Genomic DNA, 20,588 nt, shown 5'->3' with positions numbered 1-20,588 from the left:
GGACGCTCGCCCAACCAACCAAGCGCCAGCATGCATGACGCATAGAAAGGAGAGCTAGCGAAGGTATCTCGCGGTGGTTATTGACGTTCAGCTCGAGTCCGTTTTCAATTTCTTTCTCTCTTTTCCCTTTTTTATATTTAGCCGGAACGAAGGAGGATACGCGGACATCGATCGAAAGTGTCGATACGTTCGTTTGCACTCGACACTCGCGGTTGGGGTATCTTTAACGAATGCCAACCAGGCAACGCGGCATCCTGGCCAGCCAGCTAGCTAGCTAGCTAGCTAGCTAGCTAGCTAGCGAGCAGGCGAGGAAATAAATGCGCGCTGTACGTGGACGTAATAAATATTTCTCACCGCGTAGTCGGAGACTCGCGCGCACGCATCGTCGCGAGATGAACTTTGAGTTCTCATTATCGCGCCAATCGCGATCTCTCCTCGCGTGTGAGTCGATTTTTACAACGCCATTTTCCATCTAACGCTCTCTCTCTCTCTCTCTCTCTCCGCTGCGCGTTTCATTCGCAGGATGATTTGCGGCGTCTTTTGAAATTCCTCCCTCGCGAGCTCGCGATAAATTACGTTTGCGCACACCTTGGGTTCTCCTTCCTCTTCTGCAACTGCTCAACTATCTACCCGAGCGGTAGAGTTTCGCGACACGGAACACGGATACGCGGCGTTTCGACTCGCTCGCCAGGTGATCGCGCTCTGGTCACACTCGCCGGCCAAGAAGAGGTAGCTCCGAGACCGTCGTGTAATATACAATTAGCGCGACCCGCACACATAAACATAACCGACTTCCGGATACAATGTCGGAGCGGCCGGGCCGCGAAATTATTGCCGATGTAAGACCCTGCGCGAGAGGGCACGAAGGGAGGGACGGCGCAATAATATTTCGCGTTCCGCAATTTTTTGCCAGGTCCGAAGGTACCCTCTCTGAGCTCATCGCCGAGTCGCCACGGTTCGCCGGTGGCTCTCCCGGCTTAGCCGTGGGTATTAATTTCACGAGAGAAAGAGAGAAACGGAGGGAGAAAGGCGGTGGCGAGGTGGAGAAGCCGTTGGATGAGCGAGCGAGGGAAGGAGGGAGGGAGGGAGGGAGGGAGGGAGGGAAGAGAAGGAAGAGGACGGAGGGGTCAGGCGCGGCGGAACAAAACGACGTGGAAGACCATCTATGAGATGAGAAAATAATAATAAAGTGGAAATGAGCGAGCCGGTCCATAAATTGCTCCGCTCCTTGTTAATGGTCTGGGGGCCCGGGGCGACCTCAGCTAAACGTGGCCCGGTCTGACCCGGCTCCGGACCCTCTTTCTCTCCTTCTCCTTCATTTTCTCGTTTCCTCCCGTTCTCTCGTCCCGTCTCTCTCTCTGTCTCTCTCTCTCTCTCTCTCTCTCTCTCTCGCTCTCTCTCTCTCTCTCTCTCTCTCTCTCTCTCTCTCGCTCTCTCTCTCTCGCTCTCTCTCTCGCTCTCTCTCTCTCTCTCTCTCTCGCTCTCTCTCTCTCTCTCTCTTTCTCTTTCACTCTTCGGGTTTCTCTCGGCCGGGCCCGGCCGTAGGATCTGGTCCGACCCGTTCGAGGCGCTCTTGGAAGGCTCATTTCTGTATTTAATGGACGTCCAGAGATGGCCACCGAGTGGTCCCTGGGCTCCCGAGAGCCAGAAAGAGGGACTAAAAGGGTCCACAGGACACAAAGGATACACGTCGAAGGGTAGAGGTACCAGCCGTGATTGGCGACCGGGCGTGGCCGTACCGACAGATATCCGCTCCTCTTTAAACGCGCTAAAGCCGAATGCAACGCTGAATGCACTCGGAATGTATTTGCTCTTGAGATGGCGAGCCTCTCGATAGCGAGGCACGAATAATGGATGAATAATGGAAGAGTCAAGGAATACCGATGCGAGAGAGAGAGTGAGAGAGAGAGAGAGAGAGAGAGAGAGAGAGAGAGAGAGGCCACGAGCGAGTGTCCCTCTGATGTCACGGAGAGAGAACCTCTCCTGACTACTGTTTAGACTCGGCGCTTTTCGGCCAGTTCAGTTTATCGGTCTATTAACCGCGTATCTTTGTAATTGGATGTTGTCCAGATTGAATTCAAATGATCAAGAAGGAGATTATTAGAAAGATTATCGTAGCATTCTCTCTCTTATCGAAGTGGACATGGAGATCGATGCGATTCAAGTCTTTAAGAAGAAAGTTGATTATTATAGTTGAAGTTCAACATTAATTAAGCAGATGACTGCGATCTACTTTTTGCCATATACGTCATGTACTTTCTTCTTTTAGTATTCTCATTATGTTAATATTGCACAATTGATGAATTGGTAACATGGATAACGTGGATTGATGTATGTTAAACGTAATTGATATTAAAAGATCTTGGGACTTGGTAGTAAAAGATTATTTTTTTAATCCAGAAAAAAGTTGCGTTTGGAATCTTCTATGGTAGAGAAAGAGGAGGGAGGAGATAGAGAGAGGGAAGGAGGGAGAGAGAAACTTGCAATGCCACAGAGGGCAGCAGAAATCAGGAGGTTTGTTCGCATCCTCTGTCGACAATAGGTAGAAACTGAGATGAGCAAGTATGACCAGTGGAAGGGAAAAAGTAATTTTGTACTCAATAACATCAAATACACGAAAAAATTAGGTTTTATAACAAGATTATAGTAATAACAAAAGTATTATTATCGAAAAAAGAAAATATTCATTAACAGTCTTATTTGTTTCTACGGTCGATAAGGAAGGTATGATGAAAATCATAACGTTCATATGTTCATGAGAAAGATTTCTTGCAACCGATACAATAGAGAACAGCTGTTCATCGTGAACATTTATTTTCTCGATAAGCTACAAGATGGCAATAGTTTTACATATTAGTTTTGATATTAATATCTTGGCGAGAAAAAAAAATTTGACCTCTACGGAAAGGCCTAGTATGGATTTGAATCCGTGTGACAAATCCGAGACCGCGAGATCACGATTATTTTTAACACGCAGTAAATATGAACTTATTAAATGTTTGAGTCTTTTATAAATGTGTGTATCTGATTTCCGAACGTGTGTGAGAATGAGCGTAACACAATACACATCGAATGATAAAATTGAATATTAATTTTATAATATACAACTCACAATGTGTGTGTGCGTGTGTGTGTGTGTACGTGTGTGACTGAGCGGAAAGAGAAAAAGAGAGACAGGAATTGGCTTTATAGAGGAGTTGTAACATTCTTGACTGATAATATAATGAACACAATATTGAAATGAAAAAAAAAATAATTAAATTGTATTTGCATATTTTTTTGTAACTTCTCTGTAATAGTCAAACACATACTGGCTGACTTGCCTACACTTATCCATGGAAGCTAAAAGTTCGCTTTGCGTGAACCTACCGACGGTATGGCAGCATACGATATCCTTCTTAATACTGTCAAACGCAAATGTAAATGCCGACTTTGCGTTCTGCAAATAAATCACGTTAACATTTATGAAAAGAATATAATACAAGAAATTATTTGCTTATTGTTATAAGCACCTGTAACTGTGTGCTGTCAGGATCAATGATAGTTTCTTCTGTTTCTTTCTCAATCATGCAACTTACAGCTGCTATAGCATACTTCATGGTAAGCCCTGTATTCATCAATGCCAGACATGATGCATTAATTGCGCAAGCTAACAGCTGTAAAAGATACATAATTTTAGTCATATATCTTTGCATATTATGTTCATAGAAATTTACACATAATTTTGGACACATAGTATGACATGAAACAAGATCATACCCCACCGCATTCTTGTACTTCTTGTAAATTGATGCATATAGCGCTACTAGGATGTAGTGTAGTCATTATAGCAGACTCACAAGTCTCTCTTATGTATGCCTCAACTAATCTGTCATCCACCTCTGAAACAGATCAGAATTTATCGTATTGAGAAGAAACATTGAAACAATCATGAGATCTTAACTTTTTATAAACTCACTAGCTGGCCCCTTGGTAGGTGTGTACGTAACTTCTACAGAAAGTCTGTCGTACAACATCTTTTGGGTTTTTGCCTCCATGGGCCCGTTTACACCCACAATAATAGTAGTGTCACCTGCGCGTGAAGGAAAAGAACAATGAACATTGTAGCAAGGACGCTATTTTCTATGATGCATACCTTGCATGAACATTGCAGAGCCGTCAGATCTTGACAATAAATTAATTTCACAGTTTATTGGTCGCAAGACGCAATCAGCTTCAACACCTTCTTCAGTCATCTTATACAAATTAAGATGGTTTGTTTTGTTCACACAGTTGGCGAGACAATAACAAGTAAGAGGTTAAGAACGCTTATCGACCACGTGCAGTTTGTGAACGTTATGAATCAGTTGCAACTGCACGAATCTCCGCTACGAGTCGCCACTATACTAGCTGTGCAGGTCAAGTAGACTTTTACCAAGTAGTATGACATAACTGCAGTTCAGACATCTCTTTTATTTTCAAGTACCAAATATAGGAACGGGTAAATATCTTATTTGATAACAAGAACGCAAAATTTTTTCGAAACGTGACAGATTAAAAAATCTGAGCGAAACAAGTCTCAAGACAATTCGAGTAAAGTACGTTGCATCGATTCCTCAACACAGCCTTTCTCTCTGTCTCTCTGTCTCTCTCTGTCCTCTGTCTCTGTCTCTGTATCTGTCTCTGTCTCTGTCTCTCTCTCTCTCTCTCTCTCCGCACAAGAGACAAAAATATATAATATACATATAACACATAATCTAAATATCATCGACACACGCAACAGTTAAAAGTATACTCGGCGGCGCGTAAAAGAAATTATTCGTCGTCCTCGTCTTCCTCATCATCTTCCTCTTCCTCCTCTTCTTCCTCTTCACCCAGTGCCTCCTCTTCTCCTGCGATGGTGGATTATTTTGAGAAGCATAAAAGAACGAACGTTGTTGTGATACATGTCTGAAGCAATTACCGGTTGGTAACGGCGGCGGTGAGCGCGCGATTCGATCCGCCTCTTCTTCTTCAGCGGTGGGGTCGCGGATTTCCATGACCTCCGGCCCGATCTTGTACTGATCCTGGACAGGCGGCATGTTGGGCGGACTGTAGTTGTAGGCGTTGTGTTTGTGGCCCCAGCCGATGTACACGTTGGCGAAGCGTCTGCGAAAGGACACCATGAGAATTGCATTAGCGTAATCTCGCGCGCATTAATTCCCACCGTAACGTGACTGCGGCGGATCAGCATAATTTCCTCCGCCGCGTTAGCCCGGACCGCAAATGCTCTCGAACGCGGCGGAATGGGACGGACGGTTATTGAATGCGCGGCGAATATTGCACGTTGGAGGATATGAAATAGATTTTGATCTGCCTCGCGCGCTGTGCGCGTTTTGCCGCGCTCGTTCGCGCGTCCCCCCGCGTTCCGCTCCACCGCTACCGAGGAGTTTCCTCTCGAGCAAGTTGCAGGATCGCTTCAACACGCCCTTCAATCGGCCCTCTCGCGCGCTGGGTGGACGCGACGGAGCGTTGAGAGCGCGCGACAAAGAGAAAGAGAGAGAGAGGAGGAGAGAGAGAGAGAGAGAGAGAGAGTTTGCACACTTTCCAACTGCAAACGCGAAAGCTCCGGGCCAGACGTTCGATCTGACCGCAGCCACCGCGATGTCCGGTTGCACCCGCGACGATTGTCCGATGGTCCACGGCGTCACGAAGTCGACAAGCGCGTCCTCGGATAACGGAGTTAAGAGAGGCGGTCCGATCTCTCGTTGGTCGTCCTTGGTCGTCCTGGTTTCGTCCTCCTCCTCCGCCTCTTCTTCTTCTTCTTCTTCTTCTTCTTCTTCTTCTTCCTCGAGTTCCTCCTGTGTGAGATCACGGGAATTAGTTTTCGTCAATTTTTCTCGCGCAATTGTCGATGAGAACGTTTTCCTCTACGGACTGACATCCGCAATTTCTTCCTCTTTCTCGGGACTCCACCAAACCGCCCGTCCTTGCTCGAGAATGTACGGGCTGTGGTGGCACCAGTTTGAAGGATCCATGAGATCCTCGATCGCCGGTGGATCGTAGTGCGGGTTCTCCGACAGCTCGCCTTCCTCGTAAACTGCGATGCGATTTAATATGTAAATAGACGCGAGATAGAAATATTATATCGCGCCTCGACTAGAGCACTCTCGCCTCGTGTCTACCGGCAAGTCGGCTCCCCGACGAGGCTCACAAAAGTTCGCGTTTACCCTCCGTTCTCCTCTCCTCCTCCGCTTCTTCGTCTTCGACATCCCCGCCGAGCGTGAAGAAGCCGATCGGCGAGACGTGAGTGGCCGCGCTGATCCTCGCAATCTGCGCGCGGAGGTAATGCTTCTCGATGCCGGGAAACGGCGGAAAACTGCGAATCTGCGCGCGTCACAGCCGGGAAACGCCGATGTGATAACGCGTGAGTGATAACCGGGACAAGACGGCCGGGGTACGACGGAGTGGGATGATGCGGTCAAACTAATTTCGAGTTGAAAACCGCCGTAGGCCTCTTCTTTCGTCCGTCATCGAACTATCGCTTTCCTCTCTCTCTCTCTCTCTCTCTCTCTCTCTCTCTCCGTTTGCGGCTAGAGCGCACTTTGCTCGGAAACGCGAAGTTTCCGACTTTATCGCGCGTTTTATCCGCCTTCCCGCTCTATTCATCTATCGTTACCGCGCATCCGCCTCCGCGGAGTTCCGACACTCCGTCGCGCGTGCCGTCAGATATAAACGGGATAACGAGGGCGGCTAGCGTCGGTTAGCGTTGCACAGTTGGACGTTGCGGACGTGTTGGCTAAAACAACGCGACGCGCTAACCTGCAGGCCCTCGTTAAAAAAGCGTCCACGTACCAGCGTCTCCAAGTTTCCCGTGCAGTATCGGACAATCTGTCGTGCAATTATTATCTGCTGCGGCGTTACCGGCGGAAGTTCGATCCACTCGTCCAGGCCGGGCGCGTTGCATACAAAATACAGCTAAATAGCGTGGCGCGTCGTGAGGCAGAGCGGGAGCATCGTAAGGAAGAAAAAGAGAGGCCGAGGGGCAAAGGGGAAGGGATGCGCGACGCGAGACGCGCGGGTCGAATATTAAATTGAGAGAGCCGATCCTTCATGTCAACGCTGGTAATTGGAGCCGCAAACGCTCACCTTTTTATTGAGACCGCTCCCGATTCTTTCGGCCGGCACTTGCGCCGCCGGTTGCCACGGATTAACAGGCAGCGGCGGCAGAACAAGCTCCAAAGGCTTGCTTCCGTCGTCCTCGCGCAGGACTTCCGCCGCCGTGATGGCTCCCGCCGCGGCCTCGTTCTCGGTTCTCGTCGCGGTTTCACCCTCCGCGAGCTTCACCCTCGCCGCGGCTTTGTTTTCACCCCTCTCTCGTCTGTCTCTGTCTTCTCTCTGTGCTTCTTCCTGCGTTATTTTCCGAGAAAATACAAGAATACTCTCGGAGGATCTGCCGAGATTCCGCATCGCGGCAGCCACGTTGTTTATTTATTTATTTATTCGAAGGGAGTTGGACTTTGTTGATCGCGACAATTAGTACTTTCCATACGCGAGCGGATCGCGGTGAATTTGTCGAATCGCAACGAGTACAAATCTCGGCGTGGATTTTCTCGATTCGGGTAATCGTCGGCGAGAAATGAGAGCGAAAACGAAAGCGCGTATTGTGGGATGTGCTATCGCGCGCCTATTATAAATTCGACAGTGATATTTTACCTGCGATCTTCGGGCCAACTCGTCCGGCCGAAGTTCCGCCTCCACCACGTAATAATTTCTGGGCGTGCCGAGTATCTTGCCCCAAAATCTGTGTCGCAGGCGACGGAATTGACGTTAGAAAAATACGCGCAGAACGGAGAACGATTGACGAGACGGAATCTCGCCGCGGGAAGCAGCCGCGGGCCGCTCGAGCCGAATACCTAATATTTTCAACCGGTACCTCGGAGGCGAGCTTGCGAATCGATAAATTAAGCAACACCATCTCGTGCCGCGGCAATCCTACACCCGTTCGCTCAAGGTGGAACAAAAGATCCAACATGTCGGGACACTTCTTCTTCTCGTCGTCCTCGTCCTCGCCCTCGTCAGCAGCCATCTTCTCCCCCTCGCCCCGCTCGTCGAACCGCTGCTTCACGCTCTGCCGTGATTGCGAGAAGATCGAGAGCCGTGGCAAAACAAAGATTACAGTTCGCCTCGTTTGCGCCATTCGCGCGTGTTGCTTATATCGCGTGCGACGGGAAAGCCGAGTGTATCGCGCTTTCATTATCTGTCACTTGTCAGACCGCACCTGCTGGAAGAGCCTAATGAGCTTCTTGGCGTCGTCGTACTGCACGGGTGGCACGTACAGATCCCGCAGATGATCCGTCTTAGTCTTAAACCTCTCTTCCTTCAGTTTCCTGCTGTACTGCTCAAAGCTGTCGACTGCGTTTCGCGGCCGTTCGGCCAAGATCTTCGCTAAAAGCTCGGTTAAGTGGTCGTATCTAAAATAGACGTGCCGAAGGAGAAAGAAAGACGACAGCAGAAAGAGAGCGCGCTCTCTATCTCGTGCATTCTGACGTTTCATTGTCGCGGGAGAGGGAACACGTAAATTCGATTCCGACGAAACGATGGGACGCCGCTCGAAGCGCGTGATCATTTTTGCAAATTATCGTTGTTATTGATGACGATATCGAGTTTCTCGCTTATCGGTGGCTACGCGAGACGGTATCGGCAACGTTATTAACGGCCCTCGAACGTGGGCGGTATCTAAGAGCGCGCCTGTTATTTCAGAATTACCGCGGAACGATCGTCCCCCGCCGCGCGTCGGCGAATTCTCCGCGAAGGAAAAAAAATATGCGCGGAATTTATCGGGAAATGTAAAAGCGCGTCGTGCGGCGGAGAAAGAGGAGGGAGGAAGGGGGGAGAGAGAGAGAGGGAGGGGGGTAATATAATTTAGGCGAGCGCGCGAAAGTTTTCATCTCGGTTTCTCCGAGACCTCGGGATCGATTCAGTCTTGTAACAACGCTCGCAAACATGCAAATGTACACGATACGCCCAAGATAAGAAGAAAACAACGGGGCGCTTATTAATTTGTGCTCGATCCGCTTTTTCTACCGCGAAGCCACTCATCGAAATATTCGGCCGCGCGCTTACAGGCTGTCGCCCGATTCCGGGCTGCGTTTCTGGAGAAATTTCTTGGCGCGTCGGACGTCGTGCTGCACGCTGGCTGCGTCGTCGGGAGGCGCCTCGGCCACGTTATAAGAATACGCCATTCTCGCCTGGCGTTCTATTGTCGCGAGCGAACTGGCGGCGAAATTACGCTCGCGCGGCGTCACGTCGCGCGTCGCCGGATACTCTCGGTAATGTTATCACGGTAACGTAACCATTAGCGCAAACTGTCTGGCCGTTCGGTAACTTGTATCGCAATCAGCGCCTCTCTGCGGATCCTTCCTCTTTTTTTTCCTTTCTTCCTTTTTCTTTTTTTTTTTTTTTTTTTTTTTCTTTCAACCGTCGCTGTTCATCCGTTTTTTCCGCTCGCCGTCCCCATCCGGTGTGTCGTGCGTCGAAATCGTCGCGATTGCTGTTACAGAAATATAACATCCTATCAGCACCGACCTAATTATTGTAAACCGCCCACGTCGAACACGCTTTTAATCAGCGGCGGTTAAAAGTAGTAGTCGAAACGGTGGCTCAGATAAAAGCCCGCTTCCCGCGCGTTTCGGAAGGACGGGGAGGATTCGTATCGCCGGGCGAGAAAGTGCACGATAAAAATGATCCTGCCGAACGATTGATGAATATTTCGGGATAGCTAATGAAGCTCGCGTTCAAAGCGCGAGGTGAAATGGACGAGCGTTATATTTAGTCGAAATGTACGAAATCATTAGTTTGCACGCTCAATATCAATGATAACTTCACGATCTCCCGAACGTCGAGTTAAAATCTGACGTTACACGTCGCACAGCTTCTTCGCGCGGCGCGATCCGCGCGATTGCGTGACGTAACCTTACACGCGACATTCCTCGAACGGTCGATAAATTAAGGGGAATATGTGAATGAGGAATCTAACTCTCTCAATGGAGCTGAATCGCTCGCTCACGGTTTCTATCAGCCTACATCCTGGAGCATAGTTATCGTCTATCGGGTGTCCTAAATATGACGGACGCTTCTCGAGGTCACTGGCTGCTTCCTTTGACGCCCACCCTCCTTTCATGGCGTAGGACACGTGTCCTGCCTTTAAAAACTGCCGCGGCGGTATATAAATGTCGAGGTGCCGCGCGCTCTCAAAAGAGCTTCCGAAAATTTATGCCGTCCGAAATAGTACGAACGGCAAACGATACATCGAGTATCGTCGGCGCGGCTCGCTTGTAAATTCATTGGGGAATAATCGTCGTATCGTGAAATAGGGAGGAATACATTGTCGTTGTTTATTTGTTTGTTTGTCCGTTTGCTGCTGCAGAGATACGCGTGCGCGATAAAGATCCCGCGGCTTGCGTAAATTTAATATTAAACGCGCCTCTCGCGAAGCATTCGACCGTATCGATTTTCCGATATCCGAGGGACAAAGATCTCTTAAAATAATTTTACGAGCGCACCACAGAGAGGGACGCGACCAGAAACGCACACCCTTTGATCCACATTTATATGTAACCCGACCCGTCCGCGAGCGCATCTAAAGTTTGTGCGCACACTGTGTGTGCCTCACGCGTTTTAAAATATTGTAAAAGTAGAATATTGTTCCAGCAGGAACTCCCTCTCTTCCTCCTCCCCCCCCTCACTCTCTCTCTCTCTCTCTCTCTCTCTCGCTCTCTGTCTCTCTCTCTGTCGAACGTTGCAGCATCGCACTCTTGATAACACGCAACTTTACTCGCGCAGCTCGATGTGTATCATGTTCGCGCGACTAGCGCGGCGCATTATGTAGATCGCGTTTCCATTATGTCAGCCGCCGGTATTCATTGATGCGATCGGGGACGTAAATAGATCGGCCGTAAATCGGAATCGCCATTAACAGAGAGCGGCGCTGCAGTGCCGCGGCGAAAGAAATTCCCGCGCGTGGACGATCGCGCTGGGCAAGTCGCGGGATGTGAACTCGTGTCTCGACAAATACACACACACACACACACACCATATGCGCCAGCCGATGCCATTATCGATCCCACGACATCCTCGATTCATTAGGTATACACCCCTTTCAGCCGCCCGCGTGTGAAATTTTTCATCGCCGCCGCGTGTGCGCGCCGTTAATTACAATTCGTCGCCGCACGCCAGCGTCAACAACAAGCTGCGCGTTATGGCCGTATTCGTGAGGCATTCAGCTGAAGCACGTGGCAAGCTTCAAACGCTAGATTGCAAACAGTCCCGGGATTTCGTAATTTCAGAAGTTATAACAGGTGGTGCTGGAAGCCGCCGCCGCCGCCGCCGCCGCCGCCGCCGGTGGCGTCCAAACACCGTTTTCCGCGCGGGTTCAGCTGCGTCACTCGGCGCACATTCCGGCCGCATAATACCGCGTAATGAACAAAATGGCATGCCGATTAATAAAATGTGAGCGTGATTACCTGGCGATAGGCGCGCGCTCTCGCCGAACGGCGCGACGTGTATCGGACAGACGGACGGACGGACGGACGGACGGACGGATTCGGAGCGCGGAACCGGATTACCCGATTCGCCGAAATTCAATAGTCCGCGCGCGGCCGTTTGACGCGCGCGTATTGTCCGCGACGACGGCCAGATGCGTTAATTAACAAAAGCCCGTTAATGTATGAGCGTCTATCGCAGATGCGATTTTCGGCGATAACGATGATAAACGAGTTCGGATAATCTGCCGCTCGGTCGGCCGCGCGACAGCTTAATAACCCGCTGGACTCGTGGCATTTTCCGCGTCGATTTTATTTTCCGCGACGATCGCGGCCGCACAGGGGGTGTGAGCAGTTGGGGGGAGAGAAGAGGAGGGCGCGCTTACCAAAGGATTTTATATTTAAACTATTCCCACTGCGAAATTGCAGTTGAATCGCATGTGCCTTGAGCGGCTGCGCCAAATCCGTTGATAACTGCTACATCTCTCTTTATCTCTCTCTCTCTCTCTCTCTCTTTTTTTTTTTTATGTAAAAATTGCCCGATATTTACGATACATTTATTCCGACTCTGGGATAAAAATGCAAGCGCGGGGAGTAAGCGAACGTGAAACGCGCGAGGATAAAATCCCCGCCTTTTGACGGGAATAAAATCCCCAGGATACTTGTTGAAGTCGCGTAGCGCTTGATCGGCGCCGCGCTGAAGAGCGCGCGGGCGCGATAAATTCGTTAATCGGACGGCATCGGACGCGCTCCGAATGCGAAGCGCGGCGCGCGACGTCGCCTGTGTGCGAGTCGGTGCCCGTAATTTGCGGGGGCGTCGGAGTATGAATGAGTAAGAAATCCCCCACCATCGGTCGTCCCTCAATCCGTCTCGTTCTCTCGGCAGCCGACCACCCCGTCTCTTCTTCCTCTCATTCTCTCTCTTTTCTCTCTCTCTCTCTCTCTCTCTCTCTCTCTCTCTCTACCCCCCCTCTCTCTCTCTCTCTCTCTCTATCTCTCGCCAGCCCTGCTCATCCCCCCTCTCCGCGCCACATTTTCCCTCTTCTCTTCCTCTTCCTCCGTATCATCGCTCTCTCCAGCCCCTCTCCCTCGCACTCGCACGGCCGAAAGCGGCTCATATCGGGGGTCGGTTCTCTCTCCGAGTTCCGCGCTTCTTTCGGTCAGTTTTCTCCCGTGAGTTGCACGCGCGCGTCCTTTCGTGAGGACCGGCTTTCGTGTCGTTGCCTACAGCTTTCGGGCTACAGCCTCGAGGAGGACCAGGGCGCCGACGTTGTGTTAGGATAAGAACGACTCCACACCGCATCCTGGATTCCTGCGGGACGGGGGAGTCGCATCGGTCACCATGCACCATCGACTGTCGAGGTTGGTGTTGGCGAACGATACACCTTGCGGTTCGATTATATCGACAGGGGGAATCCGTTTGATCGCCTTGACCGGCCGTCGCCGATCGCGATGAAATAGAGATAGCGCTCGTATGAAATTCGCTTTACTGCGAGCACGTTCGTTTCTTTTCTTCTTTTTTTTCTTTCTTCGTTTTTCTTAATTTTACTTTGATAACGACAGGATAACAAAGTTTGATCGCGGAAGCGAGCAGCCGTCAGGCGCATTCGGCGGAGAGTCGGCGGGTCCGCCGATGAAGAATTCGTGCGTCGCCTCGGCAAACGGCTGACGTTAACGGGCCGCGACGAAAAGACGAACTCCGGCTTCGGGTGATACGCGATTCCGAGTCTTTTCATTCAAGATGCTGAAATTACTCTGCTCTTATCCACGCGCGCGCGCGCGCCCGTCCGGTCGCGGTACTCTCGCAATTATTAAAACGACTTAGTACGAAGTGTATGCGCGCGCACAAGGAAGAGAGTGAGTTTGCGTCTCCCCGGGATCTTATTATTAAAAGTTCCACTTCTCTCCGCCGTCTTGAAATCGTCTCCGAACTCCGGTAACATCATCCTATCTCGAAAGTGCAGTCCAACTTGGCCGGTGATAATGAGGCGACGGCGAGCGGAGATAAAAGGCCGGGCGCGATCAGCACCGTAACCGAATGAGAGGCGAGATCGCGTCGCCGAGAGGCACAAGGAGAGACGCGAGGACGCCGCGGCCGGCCGGCGGCGATCCTGATTCCTCGATCAGGTGTCCCGATCAGGTAACAACCGACAGTTGGAGCGCGCCTGCCCGCCTCCACTCAGAGTCGAAACGATTATCGTCTTCGACGACGACGTGTGTCCCTCGCGCGCCAATTCTACCGATTTGGACATTTGGCGTTAATGGGCGCTCCGCTCGCTGCTTTTTTCGGAGTTTCGCGCCTTTATTATCGCGTCGTGACGCGCGACGCCGACGCCGACGCCTCCGTCGCATTGCGCGTTACGCAAGTCAAATATTTTATAACATTTCGCGCGCGAATATAAGCGGGCCCCAAGGTCGACGGGCATACCCCCCCCCTCCGCCCGCGCGCGGTATCCGCGTGTCTTCGCCGGGAAGAGTAATACCGCTCGTTACTATTAAGGAGCCATCGCGGAGAGCGCGCGCGCGCCTTACATTATTCATTCGCCGTTTCCACACGCGGCATCGGCACCGATCGCTCGTAAATCGCTCGCTCCCGACCGCCCCCGACCGCCACTTTTCATTAAGACGTCCGTGGCTGAGTGAATGAACGGATGAATGGATTTCCAGCAGCCGCGGAAGACGGCTCGATCTTTCCCCATTGACCTTGAGCCACTCAGTCAGCGCGAAAGCCCTGGCGATGCTGGAGCTTGGCACGGCGGGACGCGTTTTCGCAAAGCGCGGCCGGCAACCGCCGGGACTTTTCAACATTGGCACTCTCGCGTATGCGTGTGTTGTAAATAATGCGGAGGAGAGACACAGGAGAGATTGCGCGCGTATGCGCGATTACGCGGCAGCGTAAATTCATTATTTCCGCGTATGAAAGTAAAAATGACAAGGTTTTATGCGCGCAGCTCACGGAAAGATAAAAATCCGGGAAAAAGTTGATCTCGACGCGGGGCGGAAGCTCGAAATGCGCGTGTCACGCGCGCGCGCGCGCGCGCGCGCGCGCGCTCCCGGGGCGTGACGAATGTTTCGTTTAAAGCGCTTCTCGTGCATTTCGTTATTTTTCACCGCGCTCGCGCTCGACGCTGCCGACTCGAGCGCGAGAATAAAAATGAGCGAAAGAGGGAGAGAGAGAGAGAGAGAGAGAGAAAGAGAGAAGCCACGGCGATCGGCAGTCGTTACGTTCGAGTTCGCTTGGGCGAATATTAACCGACCGTTTAATGACTCACGTCCTTCGTGAGAAAACGTTTTACGCAGCATCGATTTATATTAGCACGCCCAGTAAAACGCGCAGTCGTGCTTTACGGCACGTTGCGTACTTTTAATCGCCGCTTCGTCGTTTCCGTCGCGCTTTGCGTTTCTTGTCTCAATTAGATACGTTATATCGCGCACGCGTTGCCGCGCGCGCTCGCAGCTTCGCGGCCTCGGCGATGCGGCGATGCGTGTGCACATTCGCGAGTGGAACAAATTGTCTTCTTGTATCAAACGCCAGCCAGAGTCGAGAGACAAAAACAGGGCGACCTCCGTTTTCTCTTTCTCTCTTTCTCCCTTCCGGCTTCCCGACCTCGACGCGCGCGACGTAACACCGCGGTTTCCTCGCGCGCGCGCGCGTGTTCGCGCATAATAAAAATCGCGCGCGCGCGCGCGACTCGCGGCGATCAAAATTCGCCATCACGCCCGCAGCGCGCTCTCAGCCGCGAAGACCGGCGCCTCGCTTCGCGCGCGACGACCACGTGCCATGCGAATCTCGAAGACTCCCGAAGACGAGAGAGGTTCCTCCGGATCTCTTATCGCTGAGAACGACTCGATAACGCGTCTCGTCGCTCCTCGCGGTGCTACGCGAATTTCAATGTCGCGCGAGCGCGCGCAGCTTTATCAGACGAAAATGTAACGCAGCGCGCGGCGGTGGAGGCGGGAGGCCGATGGTTGGGCGCGGGAGGTGGGGCAGGCAGGGGAGCGCGAAATTCGCGGCACCGACTTCGGTGTCGGAAGGCCGCAGGCCCGTGGTCCATGACCGGTCGACGCAGCCTCCTCCCGGTTCCAGAGAGAATCGGAGTCACGTTCAGTCAGTGGCCGACTCCCGTCCGCGGAGGTGGTGCGCGTTATCGCTCCTTCGGCTTTCTCAGCTCGGTGTCGAGAGGGCTCTCGCCGGCTTCTGCGAACGTCATCCGAGGGGGACCTCATCCTGATCGGGCATGACGGACACCAGGAGCACGTGGTTAGTCGAAGAAAGGTTTCTTCTCGCTCGCTCGCTCCCTCGCTCCCCCCCCTCCGCCCCCCCTCTTTCCCCGCCTCCTTCCCCCGCAATCTTTTCGCGCCATCGCCGCACCGACCGCGCTCGGTGCGTCGCAGCTTCTTCGACGTCGTGCGACTCCCGAGCGAGACCGCGTTTTCCAATTAGACAGCGTGAATTCGCGAACGCGCGCATACGAGAGAGAGAGAGAGAGAGAGGATTGTCCGATGCGCGGCTTAATTTCTTTTCCTTTCCTTTTCTTTTTGTTTTCTTTTCTTGTTTGCGGTATGGAACTCCTCCCTCTCTCCCTCCTTTCCCTCCCCCCCTCTCTCTCTCTCTCTCTCTCTCTCTCTCCTTGCTTCGCTTCCTGAGACTGTATCGATCTCCGTTTCCGAGCTGTCTTAATTAGCCTGTTCTTATAAAGCGCACGGAGGTGCTCCGTTATGAAACCGTCCAAAGGGAGTTTTAATTAAAGGCCGTGATGGTTTTTGCGTGCGTGCGCGCGCGGTTTGCTCGTTCATTCACTGTCTGTCGCGTGTCGCTTCGTGTCGGGAGGACGGTTGCATCGAGTATAAGGCGCGGTAATTAACAATTATATTATTTACGGAATCACCCGGTTGATCCGCGAGACGATCGCGCGTCGTTTTATTCCGTCTTACTTCGATTACAGCGCGGGGGATCGAGATTGCGCGAGAATATATGACGCGAGATAATACCGCGAAGATTCGAGGACGAGAGAGAAATGCTCTACGACAGTAATTGCGCTGTGTGCGAATATATGCGAGTGTGTGTGTGTGTGTGTGTGTGGAGGGGGAGGGGAGGGTTTGAGCGAGTGAGCTGTCAGGAACGTGCGTGATGCTCCGATCGGGCGTAGCGCGTGCCACGTCGCTTCCGCGCCGGGGAAGTTCGGTCTTTAAAATTGAAATTGTCACAGATATATCGTGCTTTTCCCTAGCCATTTTTGTTTGTTTGTTATAAATATAACCCGCTCTCGCGGATCTTCGATTGTGTAGGGACGCGCCGCGACGATACGCCCTGCTATTCGATTTCCACCACTGTGACGAAGTCGAAATCCGTGGCGAGCGATAAATATGCCACGTTGCCCCATGATTCAATGCGTATATATCTACGGCACACAATGCATATATCTGCATCTCTTTTTTTTTAATACGGGAAATATCCGAAACGCGCTTCCAGCGCGATTCACGTCACATCCTCTCTCTCTCTCTCTCTCTCTCTCTCTCTCTCTCTCTCTCTCTCTCTCTATGCTCTTATCGCGTGCTCGTGATAGTTCTGCACAAGCGTTGTATAGCTGCGCTACATATCAAAGTACATATCTTATACACGGGATGTCTGACGACAACATGAAACACGTGAAATCTTGTGCGCGCGTGGATTGGATCAGACTGAACGAAACGTCCCTCTAGCCCGTTTCGCGCGAACAAACGCGTGAGATTATCAATTATGAGTTATCAATTAAAGGAGATTGATGAGTGAATTTGCGCGCGGTCTCTGTATTAAATGAGCCGTGATGGCGATGGCTGCCTTCGCGCGCTTGCGGATTAAGTCAAACTGGACGAGAACGTCCTCCATCATTTTGTAAAGAATTACGCTGTCACGACGTGAAACGTGAATGTATGTATGTTAGTCCTTTTTCAGGTCAATAGATTTAACTAATTTACCCCGGGACGGGCTGGTTTCTGTGAGTTATGTTTTAACTCGGAACCAAGAAGGATCTTTAGGATTTAATCTGAGGAGACGAATATTTAAGTATCGAATCTTTAATTTTTACCTTCTACAATTGTGAGTCAATAGATCAGAGTGTTAAGAATGTTTTCTCTGTGTGCTTGAGTCGTGAAATACAAGAATGGGTAAGTGAATGAATGGTATGGAATGAATCTTTCTGAATGAATGAACGAATAATCGAATCAATCCTCATCACTGGTCTGCGCGTCGCTTTTTATAGGCAGGTGGTGAGATACCCCCGCGCGAGTTCTTACCACCTTATTAGCAGCAGGGGAAGGATGTTTTCCATGATATAAGAGTAATAATCAATAATCGTGGTTATGGTATTTATTATCTACCCATTGTTCTTTTAATCTTCTCCGATGAAGAAGCATTCGGTGTCGTATTTATTACATCTAAACCGAGGATCAAGTGGCCAAAATATCTGGTCTAAACGTTATTGTTGAATTGATTTTATGATTGAATTTAGAAATATTGTTTAAAGTTACGTGGACGTAACAACGCAAAATTCAGAGTTATAATATTTTATCCTCAGATTTCCTATATGCGCACATAGAGATTCTCTCTCTCTCTCTCTCTCTCTCTCTCTCTCTCAAGAGAAAAAGAAAGGAAGAAATATAGAAAGAGATATAGAAATATACGATGAAAAACACTCTCGCTAGAAAAGCTCTCTCGAGAGCGCTCATTGATTTCCCGATCATTAGTCGTCTCCAGTAATGGCGCGCAATTCTAAAGTTTTGATGGCTCGTACACTTACGTGTCTGCGCTTACAGTCGCGAAACAACTCTCTGTTCTCTGAATGCTCTCTGAATGCTGGCTGCAGCCAGCATTCGCCGGTCAGACAGACAGACAGACAGACAGACAGACAGACAGACAGGCAGACTGAAGGATAGAGACATACAGTTAGTCGTGTGAAAATCCCACGTGGAAAACTCGCCTCCGCTCTCCTAGTCGCTCTTCTTTCGGCACGCACGCACGCACGCACGCATGCGTGTACGCAAATCGCACATGCTGAGAAACTGGAGATGCTCTCGTGGGTCTCCTCCGAGGCGCGAGCGAGACGGCTTGGTCAACATGTGTGCCTCCCCCAGCTAGCTAGCTAGCTCGTTCGTCAAAAAGAGGTTCGAGCTAGAGCGCGTCCAGTCGGAGAACTCCATCGGGCGATTTTCCAGCGCTGCGCGGGAATTGCGCTAATTCTAACGGCGATCTCGCGTAATCGCCGCCGGTTCTCCGCGCTGCGAACGCGAACGCGAACGCTGTCATTAACCTTTCACTGTGTGCGCACTGAGACGCGCAGCAGCTGCCGCATTTGTCTCCGGCACGTTACACATATATTCTTCTCTCTCTCCCGCGTTTCTCTTCCGCCTCTCGCCTCTGATAAAATGAAAAACTCCGGGCCCTTCGTATCGCCTGCGGAAAAAAGACTACCGTGCTTTCTCTCCTTCTTCCTTCTTTCCTTCCTTCCTTCCTTCCTTTCGTTGATTTTCTAAAGTCGCGTCACATTGAACCATATCGGAAAGAGTACTTGCGCCGCATGTGTGTGTGTATGTGTGTGTGTGTGTGTGTGTGTGTGTGTGTGTGTGTGTGTGTGTGTGTGCACGAGATTATTTGTGAGATCAACATCTCGTTCGCGCGAGGCACTGCGACCTCTCGCGTCTCAACAGAAACATTAAGATCAGCGGAGGCACGCGTTCGTTTCGCGTTTCTAATCAAGTCGCGCTGACAATTCTCCATCGAGCGCGTTCGCTCGAATCACATCGCCGCGTGAATTGCCGCGTATCCGCGCGAGTCGCGAAAGTGCAATATCTCCCTGTTCGATTTACGGTTATAACAGTACTCCACCTGCGGTGGGTATAAAGGGTTATTGTAGCGAGCTTTCAGCTACCATTCTCTTGGCCGGCCGCTTGGCAGGACAATGGTTTATGCTAATTCCCGCAGAGTCTATGTAGACGTCGTCCTTCCGCGACTCCGCGCGCACGGCAGTGTGCGCGTGTAACGCGCGCGTCGGAATTTAAAATTCAGCCGGCGTCACGTTCGCAAACGGCGCGAGATTTAACGTCGCGCGCCTCGCGCGCGAATCGTCTCGCCTAATAAAATTACAGCTTATTGTCCGACATCTTACGTAGGTATCGTGCTTTCGCGCTCGTTCCCGACCTATTTTCGCGTCCGCCTAATCGCGTTCTCTCTCTCTCTCTCTCTCTCTCATGCGCTCGTCCGTCTCGATTGATTGCTCGGCAAGCGCGCAAGACATGCGTCTGCTTCCACCTCTGGCTACGAAAAAATTTGCCGATACAAGAAAACAATTACATGAAAGACTTAGAAAAATAATTGATAAAACTGTACTGTGCACTTGTGCGATTTAGAAAGACGCTTGTCAGGATTTAATCTTGATTGACTCGCGCGAGCTTCCGGACATCTCTCGACATATATGCACTTTATATCGGAGCGAGGGGAAACGAGAAGACGTGAGCACGCGAGCACACGAGTACATCCCTCGTATCTCCTTGTCGCCACGCCGCAAGCAGAAGCGACCCGTGTAAATAAACGCTGCAGAATTTTATTATCGCGATACCCGTGCGCGGGCGCTTCCGTTGCACGGCTGAAGCCGGAAGTGTCGCGAAGCACCTTGACGACGCTGACGCGGCGACATCGTCAAGGTTATCATACGCGTTAGCGGAACACACGTAACGCAACTCCAGCAACGACCGGCGTAATCCCTTTCGAGTAGCGCGACTCGAAAAGCCTGCTTCGCGCGCGTGGGACAAAGGGGTTCCGCGGGCTTCCACCGGATAAACAATTTCGAGCCGGCCGAATAAGTACGACGAGTTCAGTTCCGTCCCGCTGACGTGTGCGCCCGCCCCCCCCCGCCCGCCCGCCCGCGGAAATTCCCGGCGCGCAAGAAGCACCCTCCGAGTGAGGAGGGTACTCGCGGGGCCGCATACGCCGGCGGACAATCCCGTATTTCTGCGGCTTATTTTGGCTCCTCCGTCGGAGAGAGAGAGAGAGAGAGAGAGAGAGAGAGAGAGAGAGAGAGAGAGAGAGAGGTGGCTGTTATTTCTGTTCCA

General features: G+C 51.2%; 3 protein-coding genes across 9 annotated transcripts in view; 1 reads left to right on the top strand and 2 right to left on the bottom strand.

The window, feature by feature from the left end:
* Positions 1-2,797: 2,797 nt before the first annotated feature.
* On the bottom strand, positions 2,798-4,338 carry Rrp46 (exosome complex component Rrp46). Its single transcript, XM_011140739.2, has 5 exons — positions 4,136-4,338; positions 3,959-4,072; positions 3,760-3,881; positions 3,513-3,656; positions 2,798-3,439 (listed from the first exon to the last, which is right to left on the bottom strand). Exons 1-5 carry the CDS (start codon positions 4,233-4,235, stop codon positions 3,257-3,259), a joined length of 663 nt encoding a protein of 220 aa, XP_011139041.1. The 5' UTR covers positions 4,236-4,338; the 3' UTR covers positions 2,798-3,256.
* Positions 4,339-4,693: 355 nt separating this feature from the next.
* Rsph4a (Radial spoke head protein 4a) lies at positions 4,694-9,203 on the bottom strand. Its single transcript, XM_025304427.1, is given in 10 exon segments — positions 4,694-4,871; positions 4,943-5,127; positions 5,563-6,058; positions 6,189-6,345; positions 6,814-6,936; positions 7,108-7,411; positions 7,502-7,762; positions 7,875-8,080; positions 8,240-8,432; positions 9,085-9,203. Coding segments are annotated over 10 exon segments (2,121 nt in total). The 3' UTR covers positions 4,694-4,794.
* A 3,427-nt stretch (positions 9,204-12,630) lies between these two features.
* Ppn (proteoglycan-like sulfated glycoprotein papilin) overlaps positions 12,631-20,588 on the top strand; it is a 128,659-nt gene continuing 120,701 nt past the window's right edge. For 6 of the 7 annotated variants that reach the window (XM_025304413.1, XM_025304415.1, XM_011140805.3 and 3 more), the window contains exon 1: positions 15,602-15,762. In XM_025304413.1, coding sequence (XP_025160198.1) covers positions 15,740-15,762 — 23 coding nt within the window. In that variant the 5' untranslated portion in view covers positions 15,602-15,739. Of the gene's footprint in view, positions 12,864-15,601; positions 15,763-20,588 lie in introns of those variants that run through there. The other variant, XM_025304412.1, reaches the window with a different exon arrangement.

Source organism: Harpegnathos saltator, unplaced genomic scaffold, assembly GCF_003227715.2.
Source record: "Harpegnathos saltator strain DR-91 unplaced genomic scaffold, Hsal_v8.6 scaffold608, whole genome shotgun sequence".
In the NCBI taxonomy this organism is placed as follows: domain Eukaryota; kingdom Metazoa; phylum Arthropoda; class Insecta; order Hymenoptera; family Formicidae; genus Harpegnathos; species Harpegnathos saltator.
The sequence above is the reverse complement of the archived record's forward strand: the minus strand, read 5'-3'. Positions and strand labels throughout refer to the sequence as shown.

Coding starts and splice junctions, on each gene's coding strand:
- Rrp46 (XM_011140739.2), bottom strand. CDS start 4,235: ATGACTGAAGAAGGTGTTGAAGCTGATTGCGTCTTGCGACCAATAAAC. Junction 3,657..3,759: donor AAGTACAAGAATGCGGTGGG/GTATGATCTTGT, acceptor TATCTTTTACAG/CTGTTAGCTTGCGCAATTAA. Junction 3,440..3,512: donor CTGACAGCACACAGTTACAG/GTGCTTATAACA, acceptor ATTTATTTGCAG/AACGCAAAGTCGGCATTTAC.